Source organism: Phlebotomus papatasi, chromosome 1 (assembly GCF_024763615.1).
Source record: "Phlebotomus papatasi isolate M1 chromosome 1, Ppap_2.1, whole genome shotgun sequence".
Lineage (NCBI taxonomy): Eukaryota > Metazoa > Arthropoda > Insecta > Diptera > Psychodidae > Phlebotomus > Phlebotomus papatasi.
Genome location: NC_077222.1, coordinates 10,936,525 through 10,956,213, shown reverse-complemented (window position 1 = coordinate 10,956,213; position 19,689 = coordinate 10,936,525). Strand labels below are relative to the sequence as shown.

The following is a 19,689-nucleotide window of genomic DNA, read 5'->3' as shown; positions in this document are numbered from 1 at the left end:
TGCGTAGCTGACGAAGGGGCCAACAAGCTCCGAAACGTTGTCCTAGTAATAAAGGAGGAGAAGGATCTAGGTCAAAATCCGTGTTTCTTTTCATTCAAATTAATTTACTGACCGAGTATCTAATAAAAACTTCAGTTTGAGAAGTGAGCTCAAGCAAAATACACGTGTCTGAAATCAACCTGGATTGTATCATTTGCTTGGCATTTATCGTCTTCCTGTTTACCTTACAATGCCTAGATACGAAAGTTTCCTGTTTGAACACTGTTCAACCAACGTGTTCGGAACGGGGTTCGCTTCTATGTAAATCTTTACGGCGTAGAAAAAAGCGAACGCTAATGAATCAATAGTTCTCCCTGTTGGTTACCACTTTCTGAACTTTCTGAACATTTGGAAGGCCGCCACCGTCACGAGCTGTGAAACAGGGAACTCTTTCGTTGTTGGGAAAGAGTGTTAAAGCCTCTGTTTAAGAAACCTAGGGTTGACCTGCGTGTATCAAAAACAATTCCACCCAAAGGAAGGTAGGACCTTGATGTTTGTGGGCAGAAGAGTAAGTCTTGGTTCAGTCCGTTCAATCGAACGAACGGGAGCATGAAGCTTCCTGTTCTAGGCCCAGGGGACTGACATTAGCTCTGAAAAATGCGACCGGTTTTAGTGTATTTTATTCCCTGTTTTCGTATACATTTTACGAGATATCTCCAAAACTACGAAGGTTGCCAATTTAGGGTTTTCGGTTGTTTCTTCGTTATTAAATTGGCTTTTATTTTGTATTAGTATTTTATGCTAATTCATTATACAATGACTGAAAACAACTAATAAATTCAAACGTTTTTTCGGCTCGCTAGAAACATATGGGAAACATAGGAAATGTCATGTCCCTGTCTAGGCCCTTAAAAATGGGTAACTTGTCATCTGAAGGCACATGACAACAAACTTATGGAGCATAGCTAGCTTTGTACGCATTTGGATCAATCTCGAGCTAATGAATCTGTGATTCTGTTCAAGTCAATTACACCTAGTTATAAGTGTTGCGCACATGAATTATAGGCTTAAGATGAAAATCGTAAAGAGAGAACGTTTGAAAAATTTCATGATTCACTCAATCTATCTACGTTCTTCTCTTTCACAATTCTGTTGTAGTTTCAGTGTGAAAAGGATTCAGGAGAATGTTGAGCGAAAATATCTGGCAAAAGTGATGCAATTGCCATTATTAAATCAGTAAATTTGAACCCCTAAAATAGCCTCTCCATATAACCCACCTCCCTGGGTAATCCTGGTTGAAAATGCAGAGAATTCCAAAAGCGTGTTTGTATGATAATTATTTTAAGTACTGTACCAGATAATTTTAATATGATTTATTCGTCATAATTTGCAGCAATGACTATTTTACGGGTACGACATAGTCCGAAGCAAAACTACTGCTGCAAATATCATTTTGCCAGTATAGCCCCTCAAAATGGTAGTGTATGTGTGTGTAATGTAATATAATAAACGCGAGCGAGTAATAAAACAATAACACTAAATCAAGTTGAATTGACAATGACAGAATTATCCAATAACATCTAACTATGAGCATCGTAAATCAATTCCCATTCAAATATGACTCTGTTATAAAATATTATAAATTTTAATCATAAATTGCACAACACTGAGGACATTATTTCATGGGATTAAATTTGTTCTAGGGGGAGGTTGATGGTTATGTTGTTTTTTTTTATTCAAAAATTGGGGGTTTGGGATGAGCCCTTTCTGTGAAGGGGGCTTTTACCTTGCTGTGAGAGCCTGTCGATAGATTTCCAACATAACAGCCTCATGAAGCATCATCAGTGAGATTTTTTGGGCATTTTCTTGCAAGGAAACCGATGATAAATGACTCTTTGCGCCACTTTTGCCCTCACTATGGGCACCCCAACAGAGATGGCGCCAAGAGTATCACACAACTTTTCTTCAACTTCTTGGCGCGGTTTTTTTTATCAACTTATTTCTTTAGGGTTTCTTATTTTGTTTGAGTATCCCCGAAGGGATGTAGGTCACTGCACTGATTTTCTTTCTTAATTCCGACAAAACGATTTTCAAATAAACGATTTCGGGAAAAAAAACCGCCTACTTTGCGTTTTTGAAAGATCCCGACGGCACTTTTAAACGCGCGTGGTGCGGTACAATCTTCGAATGGAAGAGCAAGAAGTGTGAGAGAGAGATAGTGGGTGGGATGTACGGAGATGGAAAAATAAATGTCCAACACACGAAGCACATACACTAAAAATTTTTGGGATGCGGTGCCCTCTCTCTGCTCTTTCCCAAACGCCTGTCCACAGATGACTGACTGATGCCGCTGATGTTTCACATTTTCCACAAGACTTGATCGTCAACAGAGACTCTCTCTTGTGTGCATCTGTCAGCGGATTGGTCCTGAAGTGCGTGCGCCGAAAAGAGATGCCATCGACACCATACATATGCAGTTTCCTCTCTCCCATTCTCACCCATTTCCATCATTCGAACGTCTCTCCCGAGCACCCATACACTTGCGCCTCCGGAAACATCCACGACGCCCGAGAGAGAGAGAGAGAGAGAGACACACACTCTCTCATGACGAAAGAGGGGATAACGAGAATTTAACAGTCACCGGAACACGACAGTCAAGTGTATTAACGACGGCGCTGCGAGAGAGCAAAGAGGTGAACAATGCTCACCCCTTCGGCATCACCCTCAGTCGCTCTCAACTTTGGCACAAGTGTACCCCCGCGTATCCCAAACCCCAAACCCTCTGTCGGGTGGGTAAAACCCACCCCTCTCAGAGGTGATAAAATAAATAACACAGCGAATGATGCGTAAGTACTGTTGCGTACAAGATAACGACACTCTGTTCCTCTTCTACGTCAATTTTCCACCCTCTCCCTCTGTCATTTTTGGTCCTTCGAGCTTTCGCGAGGTCGTCTAATTTTCCAGTGAATTTCATATCCTAACAATTAAACTTGACACATCGCTCAACAAACTTTCACAACTGATCCCGGCCAGCTTCCCAATTCCAAGAACGGAATTTTCGGACCGAGGTTGATTTTCAGAGATTGCTGTGGTTCGTAATCAGATTTTCCTGAATTTACATTTGTAGGTTAAAGGGGTATTATTTAAGTTGAGTCTGACAATTTGGTAAAGGTATCCTGTGGTGCTTTTAGTTTAGTGCGTAACTGGGTCAAAGTGCTTCAACACTAGTCCTCCGAGGGAGAATTTTACAGAGGAATCTATTGATATATATCATAAATATAAAAAGCTTCAGCTACAGGGAAGAGTTGTAGAATACAAAAGAAAAGCTCTTGAAATCCATTCAAAGCTCTTTCGGTGAATTAAAGCTTTTTCTATGATACAGTAGAGCCTCGCTATAGTCCATATTTGGTTCCAGATTTGACGGGTCGCACTATAGTCCATGTAATTTTATAAAATTATTAACGACCTTTAGTATTGAAATTGCTCTACGGCAGAGGTGTGCAAAAACCGTTGAAACCGAATTAACGTCAAAATAAGTTTGTTATAGTAGCGTTTTGACCATTGGCATACATGTTTCATTTGACGTTTATTCGGCTTCAACGGTTCTTGCACGCCTCTGCTCTACGGCTTCCACTTTCTTTGCGATTGTGGTACTTGTCATCGCTCTCTCTCTTCATTATGGATCACAATTATCACAACTACTCAATAAAGTTTGCCAAAAATATTAAAGTAATTATGACAACATTGCATGTCACGTATTGAAAAACATAACCTAACTAATCAGTGTTTTGAAATCAACGGACGATAAATTGTGGACTATAGAGCGATGACCTATAGCGGGGCTCTACTGTATATCTATAGGGGAAACTGGGACACCACCAAACACGGGGTACCACCAAACACTGCGATTTTTTAATCAGATATTTGACTTCAGAAGACATTACTTATAGAAATTTATAGGCTTTATTGGGATGCTTGTCCATTGAAGAAATAGTCGAGATACAGTAGACTCTCTCAAATTCGGGCATATGGGACCGAAACGTCAGCCGAATTAGACAGAAATTCGGGCGACATGTTCAAATAGATATTGAGTTTACACACTGATATATATCGTAAATTGCATGAAAATCCCTCAATAATGCAAAATCACATCAAAACTAAGACAAACCATGCTAAATTTGAGCATATTTGATTCATTTGATAATCATAATCAAACTTGAAAAATGACAACAAACTTTTTTCAAATGTAACCGCTGCCCGAATTAAAAAGTAGCCCGATCTTAAAAGAGCCGAATTTGCGAGAGTCTACTGTAGTCCAAGTAGTTTAGAAATAAAAATTAGTGTTTGGCGCTACCCTGTGTTTGGTGGTGCCCCAGTTTCCCCTACAAGAATCAATCAATTTTCCAAAAGCAGTTGGATTTTCAGTGAATTTCTACGATTTTTAATGAATTTTAATCTTGTAGAACAGTAGGGGTCAGTGCCCATGCTTTGCACGGTCCCAAGCTTCATAATGAATAAATTTTTCTTATGTTTCAAAAAAGGGTGCGATGAGTCACATTTATTGAAAAAATAGCAAAAATTTAGTCATTATGAAGCTTTGGACTGAGCAAACTATGCGGGCACTTTCCCCTACTGGATTTTCTATAAGGTTTTTTTTCAACTTTTCATCACAATAATTACTTGGAAATCAAAGAGAGGTCTTGGAAATTGATGTTCGTATCCAGGAACTATTAAACTCAATGTCCTCTACGAGACTTCCTGTTAACTTATAATTCCAAGAGGAGATTATTCTTTGGAATAAAGTCACTTCTCGCTTTGAAGATATTCTAGGAATTATGGTAAAAATCAAGCTTAGGAAGAGGAAGCCTTATACGAGATGCATACTTTAGGTTTTGTTTAATTTTCTGCAACAATTGTAGAACTAAAGGTTGTAAACTAGGTTGTAAAGCCTAGATTCCTTTAAAAATATGTGGCAAAATCGTTTATTAATGTAGCCCCACTGCTCAAAGTAGCCCCACCTCCCCCTACTTAACAAAATGTATGTAAGGCAAAGAGAACGTAAAGGATTATATGAGAAGACAATGATTCTTAGGACTTATAGAGAATAGTGCGGTCATGGCAGTAAAAAGATTACAATCCTAAAGTACAGTAAGTATCAAAAGTTTGTTGCCTCATGTATTTTTGGGAAGCCAGTGGAAAAAATATTTAAATAAAATTTTCACAAAAATCCTTTAGGTTAAAATGGAAAATTACAATAAGTTAAAAAAGGTAAATTATCCAAAGGGTCCAGAGTTACTTCCGGAATGAATCTGTTTTTCGGGTACTCCTTGCCATCCTGTATCTTCCCTGCGAATATTATACCGGAAAGTTAATTGTTCCCAAAGTTATAAGGGTTTTAAATTTTATAAATCCTATACTCAGCATGTAAAATCTCAACTTGAAATCGATCTCCAGTAAAGTTGGCCATTCTCGACTTAATGGTTTTATATTCTGAGCCATCGAAATAAGCAATTTTTTGAGAAATTTTTGAATAAACTACAATTGTACGCTGTTTAGTAAATCAATATCTTTGGGAACTGGACTAAACGTATATAGTCTGAAGACTGTCAAAATATTAGGTACGTCTTAATATCACAGATTCCATAAGGCATAACATTTGACGTATAAGCATTTAAGCATGATAATAGTGATAGGGTCGAAGGAACCCCTATTGACACTTTTGTCAAAATGTTGAAATTTATTTAATGCATCCAATAAAATCTAAATTAATATAACGTTTTTTTTTTTTATTAATCTTCGTTTTTCGATAAGGATAAGTGTTTGAATTTCGTATTCCAAATGGTTCAGAGTAGGGTGTCAATAAGTCCTGACACGAGTTCTTAAAGTGTCAATATGTGTTCCTTTCGCCCTATTTGATTTTTTTGAAGCAAAATTATGGAATTCAAATATTTGAATTTGGCGTTAAACGAGTAAAACCGTAGCGAAAAATAGGGTTTGTAGTCCTTTTTTTGTAAAGCTATAAAGTCTTTAAGGACGTTTTTCATAAGAAGTAAATTTGAAAGAACTATTGCGTTACTTACTTGCTTGGATCAGCAATTGTCGTAACTTTCTGCCTTTAAGCTTGAACAACTTTAAATTAATGAAAATTTAATAACTCTTTCGCAAAGACATAAGGTCCAAAAGTAAATTTGAAATAACGAAAAAAAAGTTATCGCTAGATTTTAAGTACTATATACACTCAGTTTATAAGAATCTGAGTAAGAAAAAATCTACAGAACCTCTGATGTCGGTTTAAATTTTCCTTGACAAATTTTTTATCTTTCAACTCGATAAAAAAAAATTAAAAGTAATAGTTTCCGGAAAATTAATTCACATTCCCTAAATGCTTTTATTTTGAATTTTAAAGAAAAAATCCATTGCAAATCTAAAGTCAAATAATAATTTACAAAAGTTAGATAAAGTTTGTTAAAATACTACCAAGTGTAATGGGTATAACAAGAATTTATCTAGAGTCTTGGAGGTTCAGTGCTGAAAAATCTCAAAAGCATCTCATCCAATGAAGCCCTTTCAATTGCAAGGGAGGAAGGCTGAGAGTCTCTTTTTCCCGGGGAGGAAAATTCATAATTTCATAATTTTACACTGTGCTACGTGTAAATGATCCACCTAATGTCCTTCCTTCTGGCATCATTCACCCTTCTCTAGGTACCCTTTCTTCCACCCCTGCCCCTCCAGCAAACCCTTATTAGATGCCAAGATGCTGAAGAAATGTATGAGCATGAGGTGAGTTGGTGAATATAAGAAGCAAATTTGATTCTTAAATCTCTTTCTCGTGCTATATTTACACACCAGTTTTCCCTTCTCTAACCCCCCTGTTAAGTTTTTCGCAGTTCTCTCTCACTCAAAATATCACCCCTCACATAATTTTTGATGGGCAACCATTCTCCATCCGATATTTCTCATCATATTCTCCTCTCGCATGTGCCAAAAATTTTACCAAACATGCCAGAGGAGTCTCCTTTGAAGGATCCCATTCCCAAACGCAAAAATGTTGCTCCATTTGTTGGGGTGGAAACTGCATAACGAGTAATTTATAAATATGTCACGTAAATAACGACCCCCTGTGCAATATTCACTTGGCCGTATCTCGGAAGCCACGTCCCAATTTGATGGCATCCACAAGACTTTTGTGAGAGTTGCTCCACTGAATATAACCACACGCAACACGACTCCTTCGTCCTTTACCGAATCTCTCTTCATATATTCCACCCATCTATAGCAATTTTCTCACACCACCCACCACCCAACAAAATACTATCCTTTCCAATGCCAACATTTCATCCTCCCCCTTTTGGAAACTCTTCCAGTGATCCACGTGTGACGCGTCCAAAGGGTTTTCCGTCCACACAAAAGAATCCTCCTCCTCCTGTCACTCTCTCGTCCCTCAAGCATATTTATGCCATCGCAATGGGCTCCCAGGATGGAATGGGAATCCTTGTGATTGTGCATTTAACCAGCGATGTGGGATGCTTCAGCTGGAGGGGGATGGATTACAAATTGCGCACGGATCTCACATCTGTTAATCATCCATTTGGACGGCATAACTCATTAGAATATTGTATTGTTGGTTGAATTTATGGTGACAAGCATCATTTTCAAAAGCACACCACAACCACCTCTCAAAAGCTCCCATGTACATAGCACAGTGCTTTTGGTGGAAAGACCACCCCCCCTCAAAGCATTCCTCTAGAATAGCACTTTGTGCCTCTATCGCGTGAATTCTATCAGCAATTACAGCCGATAATCGCGCAGATGATTTCCACACTTACTAAGCTCAGGGGATGCTTTTTTGAGGAGAATTTTCTACTTCATTTATTCCTTTTTGGTGGTAAGTTGATGGACACATCGAGAATAAATCAAAGTGGAGGCGCCTGGTATGAGTGTTTGAAGCTCTCAAAAGTTCAAACTAACTTTCAAACATCAATGAAAGCATTAATATTCTAAATTTAGGGTTTCTATGTATTTTAAGTACTTGAAATAAATAAGCTTTCAATGGAAATATTAACTTTTCTAAACTTTTAGGTACGCACCCTGAATTTAAATTATTGTAATTAAATTAATTGAAGTGAAGCTCATTTAAAGTCAGAACATTTCGTGTGGTTTAAAAGGGATTCGAACCCAGGACATATGCATAGTACAGAGCGTTCTATCCAGTTCTATCAGCTATACAAAAAAAATACGAGGTTAAATGCACCCTCTTATGAGTTGGGAATTCTATAACACTATGACAATATCATAGTGGAGAATCAGTGGCGCAATAGGCAAGACCGTTGCCTCTTGGGCGGATCGATTCCCCGGCTCGACTTAGTTAGTGTTGTGAGTTCGAGTCCCGCCCGGTGCAAAGATCTGAATGTCTAATTTAGACAATATTCATATGTTAATAACGTAATATAATGCACCGCCTACGCCCAACAACTCCGGTAGCATAGAAGAAGCATCCACAATACGGGGAATGCGCTCCTGGGCGAGTCTACAAACGGACTAGCAGGTTCTTCTAACACGAGATATGGACATTGTGAAAATGATTACCTTTGTAATGAATATATGTATCTCGATACGATTAATAATAATAATAATATCATATGACAAAGTAATGATTTTTTGAATGATAAATTCGGAAGAACTAACCATAGATCCTTCACTGTGAGAGAAATCCGAAAAAGTCAAAATAACATTTTACCCTCAAAAGGTGTAAAATTAACATTAAAAAATGTTGATATAATATTTCTACACCTAAAAAGTGTTAAAATTATGAGGAAAAAAAGTTAATCGCATTCCCGTTTATTTTCTCAGTGTATAGGGGCTCCATAAAGCTCTTAGTAACTGATATGAATCTGATTTTCAATTATTTTTTCCTAATTAACCACATAAACATTTTTAAATTTGTCATATGACATTCTCATTCTGTTACAGAATTCCCCTTCAGGTTTATATAAAAAATTATTTTTTCTATTTTTTAATTATACTCTATATTTTTTAGATTTAAAATCCGCAGTATGGTAATGAACAAACACAGTTTCTGGAAAGAGCCCTATTTCAAAGGTGCCCCAATTCAAAGATACCCCACTTCCCCCTATTTCCAAATTGAAAATTATTAAGCAATTTTTAAATTCTATTACCAAGTTATTTTTTTAATTTTTCAGCTTAATCCTTAGAATTTTTCTTCAAGGATCCATTTAAAAACGGGAGAAAAAACCCTATTTCAATGAATCCTGGTCAGACATGAGGTCTAGTCACATGGCATAATTTCGGAAATTTCATAACAATCCAGAACGATTTAAGAATTTTGTCTTTGGATGGCGGAATAAGAACAATTAATCCTTGAAACTTTTAAAAATCAATGATTCTGCTTGCTAAAAAATCAAAAAAAAGTAAATTAACGGAAATAATCGGGTATTTTGGTTCATTATGGCTCTGGCACACTTTTTAGATCAGGAAAATTTCACAAAATCAAAATTCACGTCTCTTTCCTTATTAAAAGTTTTGCATATGTCTATCTTACTCTTTAGCAGTCTTCTTCTTCTTTTGCACATCACACCAAATTAAATTTAGTTCAGTCCAATTTCGAGACTGAAAGAATGGGATAGATTTATTCAAATCTTTTGAGAAAGAAAGGGACGTGAATTTTGTTTTCATAAAATTTTACTGATTTAAAAGGTGTGCCGGAGGCTTTAGAACCTTATTTAATATCGCTCCTTGGAAATTACAAGGGGTCAACTCACTTTTTGGCGATTTTGAAGTTTTAATATACTCAGACAGAGAATTTAATAAAATTTCAGATGATATGAGTCAATAAATTTCGATATTAGAAAAGTTTTTCAAAATTTTAATATTTTTGATTACTTGCATAATTTTGTTTGAAGTCAAGGGGCACAAAATAGATTTATCGTTCAAATTTTTGTGAAACAAGGGACTAACTCAAGCAAGTTGATCCCTTGTCATTCTAATTTCATGAAAATTTACGCATCATTTAGAGTGACAAAGAGCTAACTCATTAAAACACATATTTTGAAAGGTAAAAATATGTATGTTTCGATGTTTATAATAATGCTCATATAAATAGAAAAGAATTAAATTGTTTTTATTAACACACTTAATTGAGATAATTATTTATACAAAGTCGAATCTTTCATGCTGTCTCCTGAAAAATGGTTCAGATTGAGTTGGCCCCTTGTAATTTCCAAGGAGCGATATAGTTTCAGTACCAAAAATCAATGAGTGTAAAATTACCTAGATTAACTTTCTACAGATTGACAGTCCAGGCAAGCTAATTTCATTTAACCTTTCTTTTTTCAAATATTAAGGCCTTTAACAAAAAAGTTATGATGAAAAAGAATTTTTCCGATCCAAAAAAATCTTAGTAAATATTTAGTCTTTTAAATATCTATGGTTCCCGAGGAACCACAAAAAACTGTTTGAATTTTAAAGATCTCCTAAACCTCATTCTTTTCCTAAGGAGTTAATAACTTTATATATTTTCACTATAGTATCCAAGATCTAATAAAAAAATATAAATTAAAAAAATTAAAAATTTTAATAAATTAAGACAGACTGATAAAACTGAAATTAATAATCCAAAATCCTTAAATTCTATATAAATTTTTGAATTTAAATTTTGAATTTAATTTAAATTTTATTGTCATCTCTATTTTTCCATCTTAGCCCCCATAGGGCTATCGCCGTCTTAGTGTCGATTTAAACCTCCGTGATGAAAACGATGGAAAATCCCTTCATAGGTTGTATATTTCGAGACAGTACATTCTCCGTGTAGTCTCAATTCTCAATTATTTTGGAGACTGGTGCATGAGACTTGATGCGGTCTTCAAAACGATTTATAAAAAATCGTCCTTTATACTTAACGTTTTAATCAGGACAGAATTGTTTTTTCTAAGTTTCAACCTACAGTTTCAGCTTCACAGAAGGATTTTTCTTAAATTTTCCAAGGGTTAAAATTACAGATGAATTATTGCACTATATTTTTCTTTTAAAATTTATTTTTCGACACGATTAAATAGAACATGAAAGTCCTTTATAAATTATGTTTTGATTTTTATTGTTTAGTTCTTGAGAATAAAAATTAGGCTTAGTTCATGAATAATGCTTAAAATTCTTCAAGAATATGCTTTAGAAGTTTTAATTAAAACAAGAAATATTTATATAAATTTTTTTTTGATCTTGATAAGAACTAGGTAACTGTGCTAGATATCATTTTTTAAACACTTTTATTTTATTTTTTTTTAAATTCGGCTTTGGAGACTGTTCTAGTCACCATAATTTCGGAAATAGAACAATGTCCCTGTTAAAAAACAAGGATAAGCGAAAAAGAAATAATGAAATTAATGAAAAAGATATTGCAATATTCTTGGGAATGGAAAAATTATAAAGGTATGATCCATCTCAGCAAATAAGGTATAAGGATTATAGGAGTTACTTATTAAATAAATAATATTAATCTTTGACTGACCAGATGTTCTTTTCAAATTTTTTTACAAAAAATATGAAATAGAACTAATGATTGGAATTAATTCCGAATACCATGTGTTAATTTTTATATTATATTTTAGTTTGAGTATAAGGCTTTTAGAGATTAATTTGTAAATTAAAAAAAGCTAAAACCGGTTAGTGTTTACAACTTTTAATAATTCATATTATTTTTTATGCTTATGAGTAAAAATTTGAAACTATACTACCCGGTACCGGCCAAAATTCCGAAAATCAATATCCCAAAAGCCAAATTCCCAAAAGTCAAAATTCTACAAACTAAAATCCAGAGTCGTCAAAATCCTGAAAGGGACGAAATTATAAGGGAGACTGGGGCAAAAAGTCACAAATCGAAAATTTCAATATTCAATATCTTCCAAGATAAAAAAGATACCGGCTTAGATTTTTTTTTCCATAAGCATCCATATACCTTCCTCAATATCATTAATTTCTTTAGAATGCGAATAAGGAATTTATAACATAAAAAAAACATTGAAAACTGTTTTTGAAATATTTTCATTTTTTTCTTGAAGGCTTTCGAGCCTTCGTATGGATCTTCATCAGTAAGTCAATTTAGAATCGTGCAGTGTAACAAATATGTTTTTTGAATTCTAATAAATTAATAAATAAATAATAAATTTGTATTTTTTTTTATAAATTAGAATGAAGTAGGGGCGATGCGTAGTTGGAAAAAATATGGTACAGAAGTCTTTCTAAATTTAAAAGCTTTGGGAATTGATCTACTAAGGAAGCCCCATGTCAAAGCTCGAAAGCTTTGCAAAAAATGTATTCTTCTCATTTAATAATTCTACAAATAAAATAATTCCAAAACCTATCTGAAAGGCAGATATGTTGCAGAGAGCAGATTTTTTCTCAGTGTCATCCCCTAAGCTGTCTAAGGCCATTGACTATCAGCAGTTGTTTAATGTTCCTTTGACTTTGTAACACATGAGATTGCTTAAGCCATTGACCTATCACTCCGATATTACTTATTCACTAACTATTGAGACTAATATCCAGAGAAATTCTCCAGTTTGCGAGGAGTTTATCACTTTGAAGGAAAAACTTGTGCAGGTTGAAAAAGGTATTTTCTTTCGAAAAGTTAATTTCATTTTGCATCTTCCTTTGGCACAGAAAGCTCCCGAAGCTTCTCGATGCTAATTTCAGCATAATGTACTCAATGGCGAACATTTTTTTTCCATACAATTACCATCTTGAGCTTTCAGTCTTCGTGTCAGAGTCTCAAAAATGGATAAAATGATAAAAATTTCATGTTCTCGGGAGAGGCATCTTCCAGGGGGGAGGCAAAAATTTAATAAGAAGAATTATTCTGTTTAGAGAGCAATTTTTTTTTTAGTTAATGATGCGCTGAGGGTGAAAGTAATTGAGGAGTGTGTATATATGGAAGATACTGTCTTTGTCTCGGGGATGAAATTTTATCACCCCCCTCTGAACGCTCCATTCGTTTTAATGACTGATTGTGTGTATGTGTTTTGGGTGAATGTTGTGGGTGGGATTGGGTATAATAGCGTTTTATTGACGGCATGAAGGATATAAATCAAGTAATATACCATGTCTCATTATTATTGTTTGTGATATATATAGCCAGAGAGACATTGAATGGCATGGCGTGTGCAGAAGGGAGACAGAAATGTGAAGAATATATTGGATGGAATAATATGGCCACTGAAAATGCGTTCCGGGTGTAAGCTTTTTGGGGGTGATACTCACTCCCACACAAAAAGCTACCATTCCCATTTTGGGTGGTTTGTGTGAGAATTATGTTTTATGACTCTGACCGCGCAAATAATACGAAAATATGGATTATGGAATTTATAGTTTGATGCCCATTCCTCCATAGACTACCAACCCCCCTCCCACAAGTTGGATGTGGGGTTAAATTGGAGTGCTACCCAATGAATTTATGCGATTAAATGCTTAGAAAAGTATTCATGTTGCTGTTGTTTATGATTCTTTCAACCTCACAAATACTGCAATTTAACCTTTTTACAAAAAAAAAAACCGCGAAAAAAAGTCGCGGATTCAACTCGTGGAATGCCATTCAGAGCTCTTTTTTTTCTGGAGCTTCCACTAGCGCGGATTTTTCTCCACAAAAACCACCCCGAAAGTGTCCATCATTTGCTGCTATGTTCTCCCTCATTTCACCCTCGTCATCCAAACGTCCCCAACTCCTGGCCACCCATAATGCATGGTAATGGATTTAGAGGGTCTTTTTTGTGCTCTTCGCCTCCGCGAGTGTGATTTTTTCACTTGCACATCCTTCTTCATCATCCTGGCCACACACAACACCCCATCCTCTCCATCCAAAAAAAAAAACCCTCACAGTTGACATTTGCTGAAGAGCAAATGTGCTTGCTCCGTGTGAGTTTTGTGGTTGATGGGTGAGAATGCCACCAAAACGATAAGAGGGGGTGGATGAAGCACAAAAAAAAAAGCTCACCACCCCCCATAAACTCTTTGACAGGGTGAGTGAAGAGACTTCACCATTTGCACATTGCAACTCATGATTCACAGAAGGTGGATCAGTGCTTAAGCTTTGAGCTGCAAAAGCTCCAAAAAGTGAACTTTATTTGAAGCCGACGGAAAATTATCTTAATTATTGAGATTGACTAGAAACTACCCAAGTAGCAATATCTGACTAGAAATTTAATACAACATTTTCTACAATATTAAATCATTAAGACGTAGTTTAAACGACTATAGGGAAAAGTACTCTCCCTTCGAACGTTCATGCCTTCGAATAATGTGAATTTTCTTTTATTTTTCTTATATACTTATACACAATCATCAATAATTGATGATAAGCTAACTAATATTTAATAGAAATGTGTAAGACTCCTAGGAATAGTAAAAGAAAATTCACATTATTCTAGGGCAAGAACGTTCGAAGGGGGAGTACTTTCTCACTTTCTTACCTTGTCAGTAGAATGACTAAAATTTTACCAATTTGACTGCAATTGCAATGGATGAAAGTTTAATGTCGAAAATCTGACGTCACGGCGACCATGAATTAATACATGCTTTACTATGGGAAAGTACTCTTCCTTCGAGCGTTCATGCTTTCGAATAATGTGAATTTTCTTTTATTTATCCTAAGCAGGGGTCCATCAAGCCTAATAAAAAAGTGAAGCTATTTTTCAGTTTTCCTTGTAAAAATTATGTGGATATTGCACCGCGACCTAAACAAATTTGCTCGTAGTTCTTGTATTATTTCGGCGAACATTACAAAATATGTATTTTTAGACAGCTTTTAATGCACGATTTCGAAATATATCAGACTGATAAGTCAATTCTCTTTAGGAAAAAACTTGCCATTAGTCTTCAGTACCTCCGACGTGAATAACGCGAATATTGGCATTTTTTCGTGGTTATTATTTCATTATTTCAGTGGTGATTATGAGAAGTTATGAAATTAGGCTGAAATTAAATTGCCGTATAGCTGACTTGATTAGCTTGGCAATCTTGCTCTCTCTTTTTGACTGGTCTGTCCCCAATGAAATGTAAAACATATTGTAAAACCGTAACATACAACCAGAGAAAGGACATTTCCACCGTTCAGTCCTGGAGGTTGGAATCAACGCTAAGACGGCGGTGGACGCATGGGGGTGGGAAAAATCAAGAATGAGATAAATTCAAATTCAAAATTTCATAAATATCGTGAATATCGCGAATAATTCTTGAATACTGCAAATATTGCGAATATTCCAAAATATTGAATATTGAGAATATCGCGAATATTTAGGAAAATATTGGAATATTTTCTTCTTCTCATATAAAATTGTGAATACTTTGTGAATATTGATTCTACGACATGAAAATTTGATCAGTTCTTTACCCTTGGGATAATTATGTGTAAGTCTCTTAGGAAAATAAAAGAAAATTCACACTATTCGAAAGCATGACCGTTCGCAGGGAGAGTACTTTTCCCTACTAATAAAATCCTTCTTGGTTTATGTTTATCCTTTAATATGGCGGTGAACCTAAAAGACTACAACATCATACGACCATGATCCTTTTAAAGTGTGGAAGTTAATTGAACAAAGCCACTCCAAAACCAAAGCAAATCTATTCGAAAATCCACCGGAAGCCTAAAGTACAAGTTTACGTATTCGTCATATTAGCACTGATTGTTCTGCCATTTCTATTTTCGGTATTCTTGACACATAAATCGTTAACAATGTCAAAAACAGTGTCTAAACGTTTGCTGCAAAAAGTGAATTTTTGTATGGCTATATGAAGCCGAGTAAGTCCGACAGTCTTACATAAAATAGAAGAAGAGGAAGAAGATAAAGTAGAAGAATTTTGTGGAATTTCAGGATTGTAGAACGTTTCAATTGCTGTAGCATTAAAATAATTGTTTTTTCGTGAACTTACTCAATTTTGTGTAACTCTTCGGTTTAAACTTTCGAACTTCCAACGGGTTTTAAGGTAAGTTCTCTCGGATATACCTTCGAATCTATACAGAAAAAATCTTAATCAGAGAGAATCGGTTTTCACATCGGGAAAGTTATTTATTGCTGAATGAGAAGAACCAGTCTCATGGCTGTACATACATGATCCGTGAGATGGACATATCGCGAACAACTATGAGACTAAGATTGGAAAAGAACCTCTATGAGAAGCTTTATGAAATTCCAAAAAAATGATCCTACCGATGTTCAAAAAAAGTTATGCTAGATAGAGCGATGGACTTGTTTCATTTGGCCGTTAGAGATTAGAGGGCAGTTAGAGAACATCGGTTTCTTAGTGGAAGACTTTCACAAATGATCAATTCGTGAACAAAACAAAATGATTGTGTCTATTTGTGGGAAAGGTGATAGGATAATTTGGAAGTCAAGAACCATAGTTTTTTTATGGCATCGTCGTGAATAGGTTTACATTTCGGAAGCTCTGGGCCGTAGTCCGTGCCAAAGGAACATGAAAAATTTTAAATAATTCCCCAACATTGCGAGATTTCCGACTTTCCCATCTCGTTCACGTCAATAAAATTCTTTTTAAAATAAAAGAAATAAAATGTTTTGCCACATTACACTTCAATCGGCACATCCTGAAATTATTTGGCAAGATTTGAAGCTATTTAGAGATCGATTAGTTCCTTTAAAAGTTGATAAAAAAAATTACCGTAAGTGTGGGTGACTTTGTCCCCTGCGGGTAACTTTGATACCCCCCTGTTCGTAAGCTTTTCTTTATTTCTAAAACTTAAGGATGGTATTTACCGATCAGACATGGTAGATCTAATTGGTAAAGATCATCCTTAAGTTTGAGAAATAAAGAAATCTTGCGAACAGGGGGGGATGTCAAAGTCACTCGCACTGGACAAAGTTACCCGGAAATTTGCCTGACGGACTCAGCTTAAAAAAGGAGTTATCAGATAGGTCTTTGTTTAAATGGATACCGTATATTTTCTTAATGATTCCCCGTTTTTAGTAGGATAACTTTCAAAAGCTTTAGATATGACTAGATCATTACGTCAGACTTACTAAAATTTACTGCGTGAGAACTAGTTTTTGCTACTTGGGTAGGATGATCAACAAAGCATTAGAACATACAAATGGTACATTTCGCTTAATTCTTTTTCTTATTTTTGATATTACGAAACTGCCTATGATATAATACAAAACGGTATCCACAAGTATTAAAAAATCCTTTTTTATTAAACTAAAACACTTTCAGATAAAACAAATAATAAATATTTTCGAAACATTTCTGAAAATTGCAAATTTTCCAACTTTTGCAAAATAAAGAACACAACCGGTTCATAACCGATAAATAATTTTCATCCAAAATTCAATTATATTTCTCCTAAGGTATTTTATATAATTTTGAGTAATTTATAAATCGGTTCAAAGCCGGTTATAAACCGGTTTTATCAAGCGATAAATAATTTTCGTCCGAAAATTAATTCAATTACTCTTAAAACTATTTTTAAGTACTTTTGAGATAGCATGTAAGTCCCGAATTCGTGATCTTTGCGAAACCTTGAAGTTCAAGGCTTGAACACTGTGCCACCTTTTTTTAACCCTTTAAGGACGATTGGAACACCGGTGTCCCATAAAGGAAATAATTTTTCCTGAGTATACCTAAAGTTATTTTTTTCTCATCTTTGTACATAATTGTAAAGTAGAAGGTTGAATGAATCTAGAATATTTTTTGCAAGTCTCTAGCTATATGCTATGTAGTAAATATTTAAGCTCAAAAACGACGAATTTTTAAATTCTCAAATTCATAATTGATTTTATTTATTTTTATGCTTCCAATTTTTTTTTAAGCAAAACCCTTTTGGCATTAAAAACTACAATTTTTATTGTTGATTTTCAGTCTGTAAAAAGTGTCTCGTCGTTAAAGGGTTAAACGGAGTGAGATATCGACTTGGGGTCTTCACTCATCTTCTGATCCCACAACCGTAACTTTTAGTCCTGATCAGCCCCTCGGAAGTGCGCTTCTGTGATTCATACACCGGTGTATTGTGCAATAAAGTCGCCCGGGAAGCCCATGAAGTGTGGTGAATTGAATGCAAGTGCCAGGGATGGGATGTGTGATGCTTGAGAGTGTCATCTGGTCCACCCACAAATAGCGCGCGCGAAAAAATATCATGAAAAATTTATATGGCTCATGACGTTCGCGGTGACGGTCAGGAGTGAATGTTGAACGTGTGAAAGACACACGCGGAGTGTTGTCCAATTTAGCGTGAATTGTTGACTTGACATGATATACATAACATGGGGTTTTTGGTGGACGACCCTCCACTTTGGGATTAATTTTCCGCGCGCGCGCTTTTTTTCGCATTCTCTTCTTTCGTGCGCTTTTCGTTGCTTTTTTCCCGTGATATGCCCATGACTTGTTCCAGGAGGATTTCGTATGTTTCCTCTGATGTAGCAAAATTCCCATTCCAGGGCTCTTGCTGGGAGGCAATTTTGAGGCTTGTTATGTGGGCAAGGGATTGCGGGGGATTTGGGGTTGGATTTTGGGGTGGCCGGAAAAGGTATTCAAGGAGGGGACGGACAGATGACGTCTCATCTGAACTGTAAATCCTCATCATAGTGATTTAGTGGTGAATATTGTGTGTCGTCTCGTGCACATCAAGTTTCGTGAAGTGGTTTCCCGGTCCCGAGAATATGTGGATTTTCATATGGAATGTTGGATGAGACAGTGACTTGATCGATTGCCCTGGCAGTTCTTGAAGAGTGGGTGGTACTGTGGGTGATCATCTCAGGGATGCGTAATTTAATGTATTCACACCAAATGACGGCTATAAATAACTAACTAACCGTGTCTGCTCCTCTGTGGTTTGGTCATCACACACATTGAGGCCGGCCAGTCAACAAATCCTCACCGAAATTTCTGTGGCAGGAGGGATTAGCCCATCTCCTCCCCCCAATAGAACTACCATGGTATCCCATTTGCCTCTCTGTATTTCGGACGAGAAGCCGTGTGCAATGCAACGAAATTGATTGATGGCTCAATTGATGGATGGACGGATAAATAGCAATGAAATGATCGGGCATGTTGATGGAGGAAAAATGGTATTGTCGATTGTTTATTGACATGAGAAGTTTTATGAAATTAAATTCACTTCAGAACCCTCACCCTCAGATCCCTTTTTCGTCAAGTCAATCGAACGTTTTTTTTTGCCACGCTGTTTCCTATCAGCTTAATGGAAATTATCGGTTTTTATTGCTGAAATTCCCAACAGATACCAATATGTAGGCCTTCTGTTTTGGCATATTTATTTACTTCAATTAACTATCTCCAAAAGGGATAAATTTTGTTATGAAAAAAATTGGTAAATTTAAAGCGTAGACGATATATCTTCACATGTCTGTCAGATTATTTGGTAGCTACCCTAGAGGCCAAACGGTTTGAGATATTTTCTTGGGATCTTCGGCTATCCAGATAGGCAGTTTCTAGATATAAAGTAAAAAAATTATCCTTACATTTCACAAATGAAAGAACAAATACTCAGTAGAAGTTGTAAAGAGTTAGCCGAGACAAATACCAGACGACCGTTAAAATTCCAGTACATTCAATTTAAATTCTGGTCTAATAGATCTCCTCTCTAGGGTGGCACACCCTCTACCGAGAGTTTTACGAACAACTTTTATGTTGAACAAGAATATTTTACGATGATATTACTCTGTTGTAGCCTAAAGA

General features: G+C 35.8%; 1 protein-coding gene across 4 annotated transcripts in view; it reads right to left on the bottom strand.

Annotated features, from left to right (window-relative positions):
• The window catches only part of LOC129798472 (protein tiptop), a 359,823-nt gene that overhangs the window by 7,735 nt on the left and 332,399 nt on the right, over positions 1-19,689 (bottom strand). Inside the window, exon 1 of one of the 4 annotated variants that reach the window (XM_055841628.1) lies at positions 1,766-2,088. The exons of the other annotated variants lie outside the window; for them this stretch is intronic. Coding sequence (XP_055697603.1) covers positions 1,766-1,821 — 56 coding nt within the window. The 5' untranslated portion in view covers positions 1,822-2,088. Of the gene's footprint in view, positions 1-1,765; positions 2,089-19,689 lie in introns of those variants that run through there. 4 annotated transcript variants of the gene reach the window in all.